The sequence below is a fragment of the Rattus norvegicus genome, chromosome 6 (assembly GCF_036323735.1).
Source record: "Rattus norvegicus strain BN/NHsdMcwi chromosome 6, GRCr8, whole genome shotgun sequence".
NCBI lineage: Eukaryota > Metazoa > Chordata > Mammalia > Rodentia > Muridae > Rattus > Rattus norvegicus.
In genome coordinates, this window is record NC_086024.1 from 27,904,263 (window position 1) to 27,920,250 (window position 15,988).

The 15,988-nt window shown below is 45.6% G+C and overlaps 1 protein-coding gene across 1 annotated transcript in view; it reads left to right on the forward strand.

Annotated features, from left to right (window-relative positions):
- Capn13 (calpain 13) overlaps nt 1–14,414 on the forward strand; it is a 95,013-nt gene extending 80,599 nt beyond the window's left edge. Inside the window, exons 19-23 of the mRNA NM_001025133.1 lie at nt 757–832; nt 2,934–3,062; nt 4,793–4,848; nt 5,747–5,805; nt 13,951–14,414. Of these exons, the coding sequence (NP_001020304.1) occupies nt 757–832; nt 2,934–3,062; nt 4,793–4,848; nt 5,747–5,773 (288 nt within the window). The 3' untranslated portion in view covers nt 5,774–5,805; nt 13,951–14,414. The remainder of the gene's footprint in view (nt 1–756; nt 833–2,933; nt 3,063–4,792; nt 4,849–5,746; nt 5,806–13,950) is intronic.
- The last annotated feature ends 1,574 nt before the right edge of the window (nt 14,415–15,988 follow it).

A 15,988-nucleotide genomic window follows, 5' to 3' on the forward strand; every position in this document is an offset into this window, starting at 1 on the left:
CTAGGAAGTGTGCTGCAGGTCAGGGTTACAATGAGCATTATGTAGAGAGAAAAAGTCTCCAGAAAATGTAAGAGTCAGTACAACAGTGGCTGCTGCTGCTATAGTCACTACCTCCTGCACCCATGCTTGGGCCAGGACACAGTTCTAACCTGCTTCTGGCCTTTTCTATGTAGAACTCGCTAATGCACAAGCGAGGGGATTTGTATGTGAGCGTGCACACTTAGGAATCAGTGAATGATAAGCACAAAGGTATTAGTAACTGATCTGCACTTTATAGATGTTTGTTCATTGGCTTCTTATAACAAGCCTAGGAGGTGGGCACCGTAACTAGCCCTGTACCTCAGATGAGGAAACTGAGGCCTAGAAAGATGTGGTAACTTGGCGAAGGTCAGTTACAGAGCTGGTCATTGGTTGAGCTGGAGCTTAAACCACAGCATTAGGAAGGTTGGAAAGCGCTGCTATAGAGAGACCTTGTGCTTCTCCAAAGACAGCTGAATGTCCCTTTTGTCTAACGGGAGAAGAAATGGAAACTGGTTGGGGGAGGGGAACTTTAGGCCCAGTTGTGAGCAAACTGATGGACTTAAGGAGTATGGCCATCCCTGCTTGCCCCTTCCCTGCTCTACCTCTCTGTAAATTGGTTGGCTTCTCGAACACTTCAGTAAAAAACCTCCTCTAGAGGTGAGGAATAGACTTACAGGACCTCTCCCATCCACATCCTCCATCCCCACAGCCTTCTTGCTTCTTTTCCCCCCTCAGCATGTTTTCCAGCACATCCAGAGGAGCCAAGGAGTTCTCCGCAGCTCGGACTTATGGGAGGTCATAGAGAGTACAGGTAACTTGGGCCCATGAGCCTGGATGATAGAGGGCTATGGGACATTGTGAGGCCCGTATTTCCAGCATGACATAAGCAAGGCTGGCATGGTGAGACTGGGGAGCTGGGAGAAAGAGAGCTCTAGCTTATGTGACCTCCCTTAGCTACATTGACCATGATGGGCTTCCAGCACCAGACTCTGATCTGAGCTCCCTACCCACAGACTGAGCAGTCCTGTACCCATACATTCTTCAGCCACCTTTTCTCTCCAACACAGCTCTGACTAATGGGGAAAGAAGGGGAGGCGAAGTGAGATGGGGTGGGGATGTACAAGTCTGATAACTTACAAGGAATTGGGCTCATCTTCCAAAAGCTTCCAGCTCATTGTCTGGGTTTTCAGAGTCAAATACCCACAAAGCAGGATGGGGATCTTATTTCTCTCTCTTCACGGAAGTTTCAAGGCTAGATTAAACCAAATGGCATATGTTGGGTTCAAGTAAGCACAAGCTTTCTGTCCTGGGATAATAACAATACCTTAGGGTGCATAAGTGCTTCATGGTTGACCAAGAACTGTTCACTTCCTCTTCTTTCATTGTCTCCACTTGGCTGAGAACTGGGAAGGGCAGGAATCATTACCTCCATTTACCTGTGGGGAAGACATATCACAAAAAGGTTACGAACGAGATGGCCACCTTCCTTAATAAGCCATAGAATCATGTTCCCCCAGGTTAACTCTGGAGATAGTGCCTCTGTGATTCTTCTTCCCATGCCCCTGGCATAGAAAGTGGTAGAAATACAAGACACTGTTCTCCGTTTGAGCATAGATTCTCTCCTTAATTTTGATTGTCATCAGCTGTACCCCAGCATCACGGGTCCACAGTGAGGCAGAAGGCTGAGATGTTCAGAGCTGAGATGCCCTAAGGTACCCCGTGTGGCTTGCTAGAACTAGGAAGGTTGAGCTGCCCCCACATTTCTGATTCAGGAGGTCTGGGGCGACTGAAGAAGGCACATTTCCAGCAAGTTCTAAGACTTGCTGCCAGATAGCGTCTGTGGCTGACACATGAGGCCACCCTTGGAGAACCACTGAAAAACCAGTTAAAGATGATATTGTCAAAGGAGACTAATGACCACAGAACAAAACAAAGGAGTGAAATAGAGACCCTTCCAATTCAGCTCAGAAGCAGGGCAGGTGGCTATGGTGAACACTCAAGCCCGATCTGAAGGCATTTGGCTCCTATTTTATCAGCTTTACTACAAAAATCAAATGTGCCTCTAGCTTCATGAGGCCCATGGGCCACCACGCTCATCCCTGCCTAGGTGGATCAGCTTTCAAGTGTCTGCCTGCTCACTGGAGCAACAACTGCTGGCCATTCTTCTCTTGTCACCTGTGTGGTTGGTGCCTCCCTGGATAACTAAAGAAAGATTCAAACGACAAGGTCAAAGAAAGAGGGCAAGATGCCTATCATCTTCCCAGCTAAGGCAAAGTTCTGAGCTGTGATCTCCCTTCTGTGCCCCAGCCTTCCCTGGGATGAGCACATTAGAACTGAATCTCCCTCTTTCACAGAGACCATGCCTGCCAACATTAGAAGCACCTATATATGGGACTTGCAGAGAGTCATGACATTTAGATGGAAGATACTTTAATACAAACACCAGCAAAGAAAAACCTGGCAGAGTCAGGACTGAACTAAAGCCCTTAGGTGTCCTGGCACCTCTATGCTACATGAGGATTATCTAATTATTGGGAAAGACAATGTGTGTTCAGAGGAGTAGTCAGTGTCTTGAGTCTCTTGAGTTTTTTGCTGGCCGAGCTGCAGGCGTGTGATGTGAGGGCATAGCAGCCAAGACTCAAAAGGAGAGACCCGGGGGTTGGGGATTTGGCTCAGTGGTAGAGCGCTTACCTAGGAAGCACAAGGTCCTGGGTTCGGTCCCCAGACCCGAAAAAAAAAAAAGAAAAAAAGGAGAGACCCTGAGTGAGGTGGGCCTGGCTGACATGCTTGACTTGAGTGGGAATAAGAGAGACAGCTAATGGACAGCCTTTGCAGGTTTCTTGAGACTCACAAGGCAGAGGACCACCCCATCTTCAGTCTCCTCAACTCACCAACTCACCTTCCCATTCCAGACTTCCTTTCAGGAGTCCTCCTCAGCAAGGAGCTGCTGAGTCTTATGACACTCAGGTACAGTGATAGCTCTGGCCGGCTCAGCTTTCCCAGTCTTGTCTGCTTCCTGATACGGCTGGAAACCATGTCAAGTAAGTGGCCCTGGGGACATTCTGTAGACATTCAGCACTGATGCCCTAGAACCTGGGTGAAGAAACCAGGCTGGTGTCCTGCCTGAGACTTCCATGATATAAGAGGGCCAAGGCAGTGAGACTTTACGTAGTGTATGGCAAAGAATAGGGCAGAGGGTGAGACCAGCAAAAGCCTTATATAGACTGCTGTGAGATTCAGGTATGAAAGAAACCAGTCAACCAAGAAGACTGGAAACCTCCCCAACCAAAGACAACATATAATATATAGTACACTCTCAGAAAGAAAAAAAACCCATAGTATTATGCAAATTATGATGTAATTGGTATTATAGAAACAACATAGAAAGGTATACTATCTTCCTAGCACCAGGCCATTGAGCTTCTAACCTTCCTCCAAGTTCTGGCCTACTTTCTCCCTTGAAAGTTGTCTTGCTTTACTGTAACTATGATAAAACACTTTGACCTAGGCAACTTAAGGGAAAAGAGGTTTATTCTGCCTAAATAGTTTACAGTCAGGGAAGTCAAGGTAGCCAGACTTTGAAACCACTGGTTATGTCACATCTATAACTGGGAAGAAAGCAATAAATGCATGCTTCCATTCTGCTCCCTTTCTCTACTTAACACGGTCGCAGGATTCCAGCTAGGGAATGGTGCCGCCCATGGTGGTCTTCCCACTTCAATGAATACAATCAAGATACTTCTCCATATGTATGCTCAGAGGTTCATTTCTTTCTGGTGACTCTAGACTCTCACAAGTTGACAATTAACTCTGCCCACCATCACAGGTGTATACGCTTTCTTAATAAACTCTCCCTGCCTCTGCTCTAATCCACATGTCTGTCCATATTTTTCTTGTTTTTAATTCTCAGACACAAGGATCTAGAAATTTCAGAGAATACCAGACTCTGATAACTACCAATGACAGTACTGTTAACTGTGTCCCTGTCTTTCTTTCTGCACTCCTTTCTGTCCCTATATCCAAACTCTTTTCACCTCCTTACCCTCTTCAGGCTCTGTCTCAGGAACAAAGTAAATGTAAATCACCCTCTCCAAGTTAAGTTTAGAACCAAATCTACTCTTTAGTTATGCAGTAGAGGATTTCACTCTGCACTGAAAGAATTTTATACAAGTGAATACACGTGGGCTGAAGGTCTTTCTTCAAGCTATAAAAACCCAAAGTTGGAGGGCAGAGGTTTCCACACATTTAAGCAGAATAGCTTTTTTTCTTTTCAATAAAATTTTATGTCAGGCCCCAAGCCACGGAGCAGCTCAAAACAGCTGTTGGGAATGAGGGAAAGATAGAGTGGGGTCCAGAAACACCCCTGAATCCTATCTCACTAGCCATGGGACACATCTGAAAAGCCCAAGGCTCCTAGAAGATGGAGAGAATACAGCCCTGAGAAGGTGAAATAGAAACTGAGCTCTGAAATAGATTAGGGAGATCCTAACTGTGCCCATTAAAAAAAATTCCATACCCCCCCCCCGCCACACACACACACACACACACACACACACACACACACACAGCAAAGAAATGGAAGCGAGGTGTGTGGTGTGCTGTCTGGAATGGGAGAGATGAGGACAACCGGTTATATTTGTCTTGGGAGAGCCCTGAGCTGCCCCCACAAGAAACAGAGGGAACAGAAAGGAGACGAGAGGAAAGGCACATTCTGGGAACAGACAGGCTGATGACCGCTAAGCCAGTCTAAACCTTTCTTTATCTACCCTAGAGGCATTCCGCAACCTCTCCAAGGATGGCAAAAGCATCTACCTGACAGAAATGGAGGTGAGGCACCTTCCCCCTCCTGGGACCAGGCACAGTCCCAGCAGGCAACATTCCCCTGATCCAGTTCCAAGGGACATTTTTCTCCCTGGGGTATTGAATAGTCTATCAAAGGCCAGCCAGGCTGGGGGGGGGGGGGCCTGCCTCCAATTACTGCCTTTATATATTGCAGGCTGCCAGGCTGCTTTAGGATCTTGGCAGAGAGATTTTATTTTTTTCCAATAGCTTAATAAAGCAGAGGATTATGTGGGAGTCATAAATCCAAAAGGGAAGTAAAGAACAATCCGCCAAGCTCACTGTACATTAAGCCTGAATTTTAGAGCCACCTAACCAGCCAGCTGGTCAACTCGTCTACACCTCTCTCTGCCGGGCTATTTAGAAAATGATAGGTCCCCTCCAATTGCTCAGCTGGCAGAGTGGAGGATTGTAGAGGAGTTGCCTAGAAAGTAGGGGGAAGATGTGTTGTGACGGAACGCTGGGGGTGGAACTAGCTAGAAAGGGGTGTTGATACTGAACTGAGATCATCTGAGATGGTATATGTCTGCCCTGTTCCGTATTTAAGAATTGGTTCCATGGGGCTGGGGCTCAGTCAGGAAGAAACTAAGTACATAAGCCTGAGGACCTGAAAATCCGTAGCACACACACACAAACCCAGACATGGTGGTACAGGCCTCTAAGCCCTGAGCCCCAGAAAGGTGGGGAACAGGAGGATTCTGCAACTTGATGGCCAACTAGCCTAGCCCAATGGGTAAACTCTAAGTTCAATGGAGTCTCTTTCTCAAAAAGTAAGGAAGACGCCTGGTGTCAACATCTGCCCCCCAAACTCACATATTGTACTCACACACCAGAGAGAAAGGAGAGGAAAGACAGAATGTTTGTTCTAATGATGTTTCTTTCTCAGTGGATGAAGCTGGTCATGTACAGCTAAAGTGTGAAATGCAGCAGAGCCCTCTGGACCAGGTAAGACACAACAGCATTAGCGTCCTTTGTCCTTCCTGTGAACATTTCCCCACTTTCTGTAAGAATGGCATAAGACTCCCTGGAAACAGCCGCTCAGAGACTTCAGAAAGTGTATCTTTAGGAGCCAAGGCCTCGTTGATCCTTGCTCCCGAGTTTCAAGGCCAAATGCTGAGATTTCGTCCAGACACGTTCATGAAGAGAGCAGTCTGAGAGTTGTGAATGAGAAATTTACAACATGTAATTAATGTTCCGGGTGATGACTCACTCCAGACAGACTAGAAATGGTGAGAATAGAATATGATGAAACAACATGAGCTGTTGACCTTGGGGGAAAGGAGAGCCAGCCACCGCAGCTCTACCGCTGCGTCGCTGGCTTTGGGCAGTGGTAGAAATGCGTAATTATCAGCACCTATACTGCCGGCCTGTGCTCAGCAACAAACACATTGCCATTCCCTCTTTGACCTTTATGGGACACACCAGAGTTACTGTCTACTGTCTACACCAGAACGTCTACTGTCACAGTGCCCAGTCCTGCTATAGCAGAAATTATGGCTGAGTGTTCTAGAATCTGAGGAGCTTGTGAGTTTGTGCCCCTGCTGTCTGGGAATCTTCACGTGCTATGTATCCCTTATGTTAAAAACAAGCATACAGTGCCCTGGAAATTTCTATCCATGTGTCCATAGAAATTCTACTCCCTGGACCTCTGCAGAAAAGGGACAGACAGACAGACAGACAGACAGACAGACAGACAGACAGACAGACAGGCTAGACATGCCAGAACCTGAGATCCTTGAAGACATTTCCTTTGACTGACCCAAAGTCTCTGTTCTTCAGTTATCACTGTTGGTTCTCCATTCGACAATCCTGTGATTAATACCCTCTCTGTTAGTTACTTGTTCCTATGACAAAATGCCTGACAGCAGCGATTTTCAGAAGGGAAGGTTCATTTCTGCTCATAGTTGAAAAAAAAAAGGTGACAGTGTATGGAGGCAGGGGAAGTGTGGTGGCAGGGTAGCTGGTGCTTTGCATCCATAGTGAGGAAGCAGGGAAAGAGGAGCACTCATAGTCACCTGGCTTTCTTCTTCCCCCGCCCTTTTCCCAGGATGGTATCCCCCAACACATCCAGAACACGTCTTACCACCTCTTTCAGTACTCTCTCGCAGACACACCCAAAAGTGCACCCCGCTAATCCCATAGGTGTGTCTTACTCCAATCAAGTCGATCATCAGAATTCACCACCACACCCTCTGAAGTTCTGTTACTTCTGTAAATAGTACTTGATAATTTATGAATCATGTTGAAACTAGGAGAAGGGTACTCTGCATAAAGATGTAAGATGTAGTATTTAAGCATCAATACTTCCTGATGAACATTTGATGGTTGCTAGTGATTGCAAATCGACAAGAGTCATTTTTACTCAACTGTATTGAATTTCCCTTTCACTCCTTAAAGGAGGATCATTTCCAATTTTATTGTGCCTAGCACAATCTGTATATCTTTAATGTAAAGAATGACTCTTTAGTTTTCTCTTGAAGCTAATTTGGCTGACAGGATCTACACTTTTGAAACTTTAAGGTCACTGGATTGTCTCTCTTTACTGACTTTTTTTTTTCAGTCTCCTGTTCTGAAGGCTGAAGGGGGAACTATAAGTCACATAGGTGTTTTATATGTATTTATCTCTCTCGTTAACGCTGACATTACCCCAACAGTGTTCCGTCTTCCTTGCTTTGTCACTCTTTGACATCATAATGTTGTACGTGTCCCTTCACACATGGCTCAGGAGTTGCACTGAGGAACTAGGGACAGGAAGATGAAGGCATTCTGCTTGAAAATGTACAACCCCTCCTGCTTTGGTAACATCCCTCCTTCTCTCAAGTTCTGCTACACAGCATTTCCCTCTGGGGGTGTCCTGTATCCACTTTTGCAGGGGCCCGATCGAATGAACTCCCTCCTCTACCTTCTGAATGCTAACGCCTCCCTCGGCTTCTCTGTGCCTCATTCACGTACGTGTATCTTTTGAATTTCTCCCAGCTCACAATCCCTTCCAGCTACTGCTGCCTCTCTCCTCTCTACCCATTACAGCCAAATCTCATGTAGGAATTAACTATCTCCACGTCCTCACTTCCTACCCTCTCTTCAAACCACTTCAATTTGGATTTCTTAGAAATCATCTGTCTCCCTGAATTTCACATTGGCTTTTGATCTTATTGTTCTGTATCCATTCACATCCTTCAAATCAATTTCCTGTATCCAGAGCTACGCTCTTAAAAATTCAAACCCATTTACTGCATTCCAGGTTAAAAACCCTTCAACATCTCCCCCTCTTCCTGTCCAAGGCAAGTCTAGAGCCCTTAACGTCAGTCCCTGGGGCCTGGACCATCTGCCTCTGCCCATCCATCTGACCACTCCTTGTTCCTTCATCTACCTCCACCATACCTGGGTAATTCATTACCATCCATGCCATTATTCCTAGCCTTGGCTCTCAGACATTGCTGTCTGATCTATCCTGGGTTCTAGTAGCCCAACACTTGCCCTTCCTTGCTGTAGCCCAACTGGCAGCTTGCGTAAAGTTTCTCACATACCCTTTCCCCCAGTTATAAAACTCATCCCGTAGATTTCTTGTTGCCAATTTCTTTCTCTCATCGTTAGTGAGGTCTATTGAAATGCAATTCACAGTGGGCGGTTTACACACTTAAAGTATGGCGTCCAAGCTGGGCATGGGGGTGCACACCTAGAGAACTTAGAGCGCAGGAAGCAGAGGCAGGATGATCACAATTTCCAATCCAGCCTAGGCTACATTGTGAGTTCCAGGGCAGCTACATGAGGACACACACACACACACACACACACAATCATGTTGTATTTGTGGTTTTAGTATAACTGTAGGCCTGCACTTATCCCATTCCTTTTGTTATAGGTTATCCCAATAATATAATTTTAGAGCATTTTCGTCTGCATATAAAGAAACTTCCCACTCCCCTGGCAGTCACTCCCCAGCCGCATCTTCAGTCTTAGGCAAGTGCTAATCTACTTTCCCGCTCAGCAGATTTGCCTGTTCTGGGTGTTGCATTGTGTGAGGAGTGGAATCCAGGAATGGCCCTTAGTAACCTTGTCTTTCACTAAGCAAAATGTTTTCAGGGCTCGCCCACGTTAATTCTTCATTCCATTTTAATTCCAAGAATATTTCACTGATGCTACACACCATATTTGATCCAACAACCAGTAGATGTTGCATTATCTCTGCTTCACGGCTAGCGTTAATATTCATACCGTGAGTGTTTGTGGGTGAGCGTTGAGATGGACGTATGTTTTCACTTCACTTGGTTACACAGCTAGGGATGTTACACACTTCACTTGGTCACACAGCCTAGTGGATCACATGGTAACTCTGAGTGACATTTTGAGACGCTGCTTGCCTTTCGTATCTTCCTACCAATGATGAATGGGAGTTTGAACAGCACTTGGTGATCTTTGCCTCTGAGGGTTTGAACTGGTACCTCACTGTGGGTTTGATTGGCACTTCCTGGATATCAAATGATGCTGAGCCTCTTTTCCATTGGTTATGGGCTACTTGTATGTTTTCTTTAGAGAATTCTACTCAAATCCCTTCTGCATTTTGAAACTGAGTTATGTATATTTTAGTATCTTCTCGTTACTGAGCTCTAAGAGTTATTTTCATATTTTAATTACTAACCTTTATCGTGTTATTTGCCAATTTTTCTCCTGTTCTTTAGCTTGTCTTCTCAATTTTTTTACAGAAAATTTATTTAATTTTCAATTAAAACGGTTTCCATATATTTTATCACATTTTCCCCTCCCCCAGCTCCTCCCAGATCTTCCCCCTACCCCCTGCTTTGCGTTTCTTGTGAGGATTTTATTTTGTTTTTATCTTTTTGATTTTGGGTGGTATCATTTGAAGTTCATGGGCTTCTAAGTCCGATGAGGTCTGCGATGTCTATTTTTCTTTATCTATACTTTGGATGGTAGAACTCAAGGGTCACTGTCCAGCCTTGGGTCACAAATGTTTACTTCTGCTTCTCGAGGAACACGCTGTTAATGGCAATTTAGCTTTTGTCCTTTAGACTTTAGAACTACTGTGAGGGTTTCTTTGTTCAGTTGGCTTTTTTGCCTGTGCAAAGCAGGAGTCTAGTTTTATTCCTTCACATGTGGACATGTCTGGTCTTCTCTGCACCCATTTAAAGATATAAATTGTAGGGGTTGGGGATTTAGCTCAGTGGTAGAGCGCTTGTCTAGCAAGCGCAAGGCCCTGGGTTTGGTCCCCAGCTCCGGAAAAAAAAGAAAAAAGAAAAAAAAAAGATATAAATTGTATCTGAAAGTAGTTTTATTTTCTATTTTCCAAATTGTATCCACTTATCACTTTGGGTTTTTGTCTTGGTTTGGTTTGGTTTGGTTTGGTTTGGGGTTTGGGGTTTTTACCCTTCTTCAGTGACCCTGGATAGGGTTCTACTATAGTTCTGAACCGATATTTAAAAAGCAAACAAAGAGAAATAAACAGACAGACAGAGAGACAGACAGACAGACAGATATTCTTATGTTCCTGATCTTGGCAAAGATGACTAGTCTTTCACTAATCCATATGATGTTAAATTTGAAGGTTTCTCTTTTTAGGGGGCGGAGTGCAGTGCTTTTAGTGTTACAACAAATACCGATTAGTGTTGTCCCAATTTTACAATTGAGAAAGTTGCTCAGCTTGCAAGGCTGGCTAAGAGTGAGGTTGAGGTTTAAAAACTAGGTCTGTGACGTCCGTATTTTTCTATGGCGCTTTTCCAGCTGTGATTCACAGTGGTTGATTATACTGTGTTCGTGTCTACTCTTCAGAAAGCATTACATGCAAATTTCACTCAGAAATGAGTATGTCCAAGACCATGCACACTTTCGTGAATTTTTTCTTCTCTTTTTATTGTTTGAGAATTTCATGCATGTATATAATGTATTTTGATCAAATCTACCTCCCATTGCCTCTCCTATAATCCCTCCCCAGGCCTCCCCAAAAGTCTGCTTAGTGCTGTCAATGTGTGTTTGGGTATAGGACCATCTACCGGAACCTGAATGGCCTCCCGGGGAGCATGTCTCTGAAGAAAACAGACTCTGTCTCGCTCTCCCAGCAGTCTGAGAGAGTCTCTCTCTCACCACTTGCCAATAGCTTCTTAACTAGAGGTGGTACTTTGTGATGACTCCATGTTGGGATTTGTCTGCCTTGACCTTGCCCAGGTCTTGGGCATACCATCACAACTGCTCTGGGTTCACATACACAGCTTCCCTGTCGTGTTTAGAAACTGGTGTTTCAGAAAAGCTCTCTGCCCGCTCTGTGTTTTACATTCTTTCTGCCCTCTTGTCTGAGGTGACCCCCGTGCCTTGGAGGGAGGGTCTGTGATACAGATGCCCCATTTAACCTTGAGTTTTTAATTAATACCATCCATCAGGTTATGGAACCTCCTCTCTGCTTGTAGGTGCCTAATACTCTTTTAGCTGCTTGCTTAATGACGCCATCTCCTGCTAGATGCTAAGACTGGATCTGTCTTTTTTGTTTCCACCTTAGCACAAAGTAAAACGTTGGCATTCAGTAACCATTTCCCAGGTGGCAGAAGAAATTGTGCATTCGTTCGTAAATTTTATTTTAATTAAAACATAATTACATCACTTCCCTACCTCTTTTTCCTCCCTCTAATCTCTCCCTTGTCCCACTCAAATGTACGGCTTCTTCTTTTATTATAATTACATATATGTGTGCATACATAAATGCACAAATATATAACCACAACCTACTGAGTGTTGAGTATTGCTTGTGAGTGTATGAGTCCAGGTATAACCAATCAGGGGGCTCATCTATAGAGGAGAACAATTCTCCCTTTCTCAGCAGTCATTAGTTGTCCTGTGTCTAGATGTAGGACCCTGTAAAGTTTCCCCTTCCGTGCTAGCATGTCAATCGGTATTGTCACTGTTCTGGTCTTGAGTCCACCATATTGTTTCTGGAATAATCAAAGGACGTGTCACTGTCACATTTGCTCCATGAGCTTCTTCCCCAGAGAAAGAAGTGAGGGAGCCATTGTCCAGCCAGTCTATTTCTGGGTCACGTTCTGTAAATTATACAAGAAGCCTTTCATGTACCCTAGACTTGCTGAGAGCTCGGCTTGTACTACCATTGACAGATGCTAGAATTGTGTTTTCCTCTATTTCTGCCTCATCTTCCACCCCCAACCCCTGCTCACCTCTGACTTAGCTCAGCCAGGTTGGTCAACTCTTCTACCCCATCCTCCAACCTGTTTGCTTAGAAGAAGGCATGTACTTCCGCTGCCACGTTGCAGACGATGGTTTTGTTCAAAGATCAAGTTAGAAGGTGCTGGGAGTACTGGAACAGGTGAAGCAAGGTGATCTTAACTGACTTCAGAGTACACTGTGGATCACATCTTATTGAAAGCTTGTTCAGCTAATGCCATCTGCATCCACGCTGGCTTGCTGACAATACGGCAGTTGACTGCCTTCTAACAAAGGTGCATCTCTATGAATTTCAGGCCAGACTAGTCTTGAAGTGACCTGTCCAGCCAGGACAGCAAGGGCTACACAGAGAAACCCCCCATCTTGAAAAACAAAGAACAAAAAAAAATAACGTAAAAGAGTCGAGAGTCTGGATTTGCAGCTGGAAACATGAAAGTTTCTAGATCCCAGTAGAAACCACAGCCGACAGAAGATTGGAGTCCAGCTTTCTGAGCTGGCTTTGAAGAGAAACGTATTCAATTAGGAAAGTAAATTCATAATCTGACAGCATGATCGGAGGGTGGGGGTGGGAATCCAGATGCATGGGACCCACCAGTGGAAAAGCACAGCTATCAAAGCTAGACACTGTGCAGAGGGCAACCATTCTTAGGGTAGCAGAAGGGTGAGCTGAAGGAAGGAGGAATCAATACAGTTCCTTGGGTGGCTTCATCGTGCAGAAAGCTTTGAAATTCTGCTGGAGACTTTTGTAAGAATTATTAAGATAATGACAGATAATGCAGACAAAAAATGAGGTAATTAGTAACTCCTGAAAGAACAAAAAGTTACAGAAGAAAGGAAATGCAATTCAAGAGTGTTTCCTCACTCCGCAGTGCACAGTACATATATAATTGTAATAAAGTAGAAATTAAATATTGATTTAACAAAAAGTGTGATATAAATATATTAGAAGGATGAGGAGAGAGACGATAGAGACATAAAAGTGGGCAAGGAACACCCAGCCCCGTCGTCCATCACAGAAATCGATGGGCATTTAAAATTGGCAAGTGAGAGAGCTGCTGTCTAAGGCTGCCATTTAGAAATGTGGGTTGAAGCTTCCAAAGCAAGCCTGAAAAGGACAGGGGACAGGAAGGATGTAGCGATCTGCCCCTTTCCCTTCACGGCTTGTAGTAACAATTGGGTTTTCAAATTGTGTGTGTGCTAGATTGAATTCTTACTAGAAAATAAATATAACAGGCAGGGAAAACCCTAAACGTAAAACACTTAAGCCTTGGAAGAAGAGGAGAGTAAATGGAAGGAAAGCCAGGGTCCCTAACCACCATGGGACCTAACCACCATGGGCAAGGACATGTTAGAGTTGCAGGAGAGATAGCTATGCAGGGCTGCCACTTAATTTGAGCCACGTGCACTTGAGAAAAGCCACTCTTCTACAGAAGTCCATGGCCAGCAGACTGGAGCAGGCAGAGGGCAGAGGGCAGAGGGCAGAGGGCAGAGGGCAGAGGGCAGAGGGCAGAGGGCAGAGGGCAGAGGGCAGAGGGCAGAGGGCAGAGGGCAGAGGGCAGAGGGCAGAGGGCTCCATCTGGTTTGCCCAAAACAGGGGCCAACTCCATGATGCTGTTCACACTCCTGCAGACAGGCCAGAGCCAGGTGAGCTGTAGTTTGGATCCCAGCTGCAGGCAGAGGGGAGCAAATAAGGCAGTGTCTTTTGTAGATTTTGAAGATAAGACCATCCCTATCTCCTGGGAGAGCCTGGGAGGGGACCAGTCACTCTCACGGTGGAAATTTCCCGGGGTCATTATTGCATCCACGTAGTTGTAATGGGGCTGGGCCTCCATGGTCACTTGAAGAAAGGAACAAACTTTGCTTTCCCTGGGTCCTTTGCTTATGAAATTCTGTGTCTTTCTTCGCTAGGACAAGCTCCTGGTGGTCACCCGAGGAAACGGCTTTCTCCGTGGAGTTGTACCAACCCAATGGCAGGTCTGCAGCTAAACCTGGTATTTGAAATGGAGTCAAAGGCGCCTGTGAAGAGCCTGAGTGGAGGTCTTAGCTGAGGCAGGCCCTGGGAAACCCAAGGTCATAGGTCACCAGAGCACTTTCTGACGTCAGTAGGCACTTGCAGGAAAACAAAACAGGAAGTGTCCACTCCCACTCCCGAGAGGAAGCAGGAAGAAACTGGCATTCCATCCCCTCTCACACGATCAATCACTGGATCCATTTATTGTGGAAAAAAAAAAAACAGTCTGATCCAGTTTATGCACCCCCGGGATTGGTCTAATCAGTGTCATTTGCCAAAAATCCACATGCTTTTGTATCTGCACCCAAGTTGTTTCACAGCTAAATGGCAAAATAAAATTTATTTCTACAAAAAAAAAAAATTCTTGGTGTGAAAGAAGAACCTTCCATCTGGTTTTTAAAGTACTACTGGGGGGACGGGATTCTAGCCAGCAAAGTAGTCACCTCTCCATTCAACGCCTGGTCCTTGGGTATCTCAAAATGGTCGTTTTGAATCATGGTCATTTCAGAAGCTCACCAAGCCAGACCCTGCTCTGGAGGCTGTGCGGCGTTAAGAGCTCAACTCAGGAAGCCTCTCCCAGGAAGGGATTGTACTGGTTGGTTTCCTCATCTGTGTGATGGAATACCTGATGCAACCACTTCAGGGAAGAAACGTTTATTCTGACTTACGATATAATGGGATTTTAGTCCACTGTGGCGGGAAAGGGAGACCATATGACATGGGCTCCTCACATCATAGTGGGCTAAGAAGCAGAAACAGTAGGACCAGAACCAGATCCCAGGCAATACAGCCCCCAAAACTCACGTCTAGAGGCCTATACTTATCAGCTAGGTCCCCAGCTCCTAAAGGTTCCACGACCTCCCTAAACAGCGCCACCTGCTGGAGAACAGATATTCATTCAATACCAGAGCTTGAGGGAGACAATTCGGATTTAAAGGACAGGAACAGCAAATGTCTGTGTGGAAAGGACAGGAAGGGGAAAAGCTTCCGAGCGTGATTTTGTGAGAAACCCCCACTAGAAAAAGGCAGGAGTGCTCTGTCACTCACACACACACACACACACACACACACACACACACACACACACACACACACACACTCAGGCAAGAGCAAGGTCACCATTTGGAAGTGACCACATCCAGTACTCAGACAACGAGCATAGCCAACTAACTCACATATTACAGAGAGTTGCTCTCGGTCACTTCACATACCCTTTGTGGAATTTAGACTAAAATAGCTAATGGGCTGGATTGCTCTGTTACAGACAATCTTCTGTGTGCAAAAATATTGGGCCCCAGGTCAATACAAGCTCTGTTACAAGGGCAAACCTGGAAGACTGAATCAGGCGTCTCTGAAGGGCTCAGAGGTGACCTTCCTTCTGAATATCTATGTAGAAACTCTGGCACACCTGCACTCTTGGCTGCCTCGGTCACGTGTTACCCTGACCCCCTTCTGGGTTGGCATGGATTTGAAGAACCAAGAAAGAACAGTTCATTTCATGGTTATAGGGTCAACAGCCAGCAGCCCTGGGGCTGACCAGGCTTCCTTTTTATTTACTAGACTGATGTCCACAGCCATTCAGGCCAGGATTTTCCCTCAAAGGCGCCATTCCGGGTCAGCCATTAATTTTTCTCTTTAAAGTATCGACAGATAAAGGTAGAGGTGACTTGCTTGGTCAGTGGATTGAAATGCTGACTCACAGAACCACACAGAGGACTCGGGGGGGGGGGGAGGAGTGGGGGCTACAGCGGCCATAACGTGACACATAGACTCTGACATCCTGTCTGGAGGTGGGGACCCAGTGCAGGACAGAAGTGTTCCCATGCTGTACCTCCTCTGGGCTTTTTGCACTCCTCAGCAAAGGTCAAGAAAGGCTCCCAAAGCAAGGGCAGTATGACGCACGACAGACTTCAGATGCTCACAGCCCTGCCAACT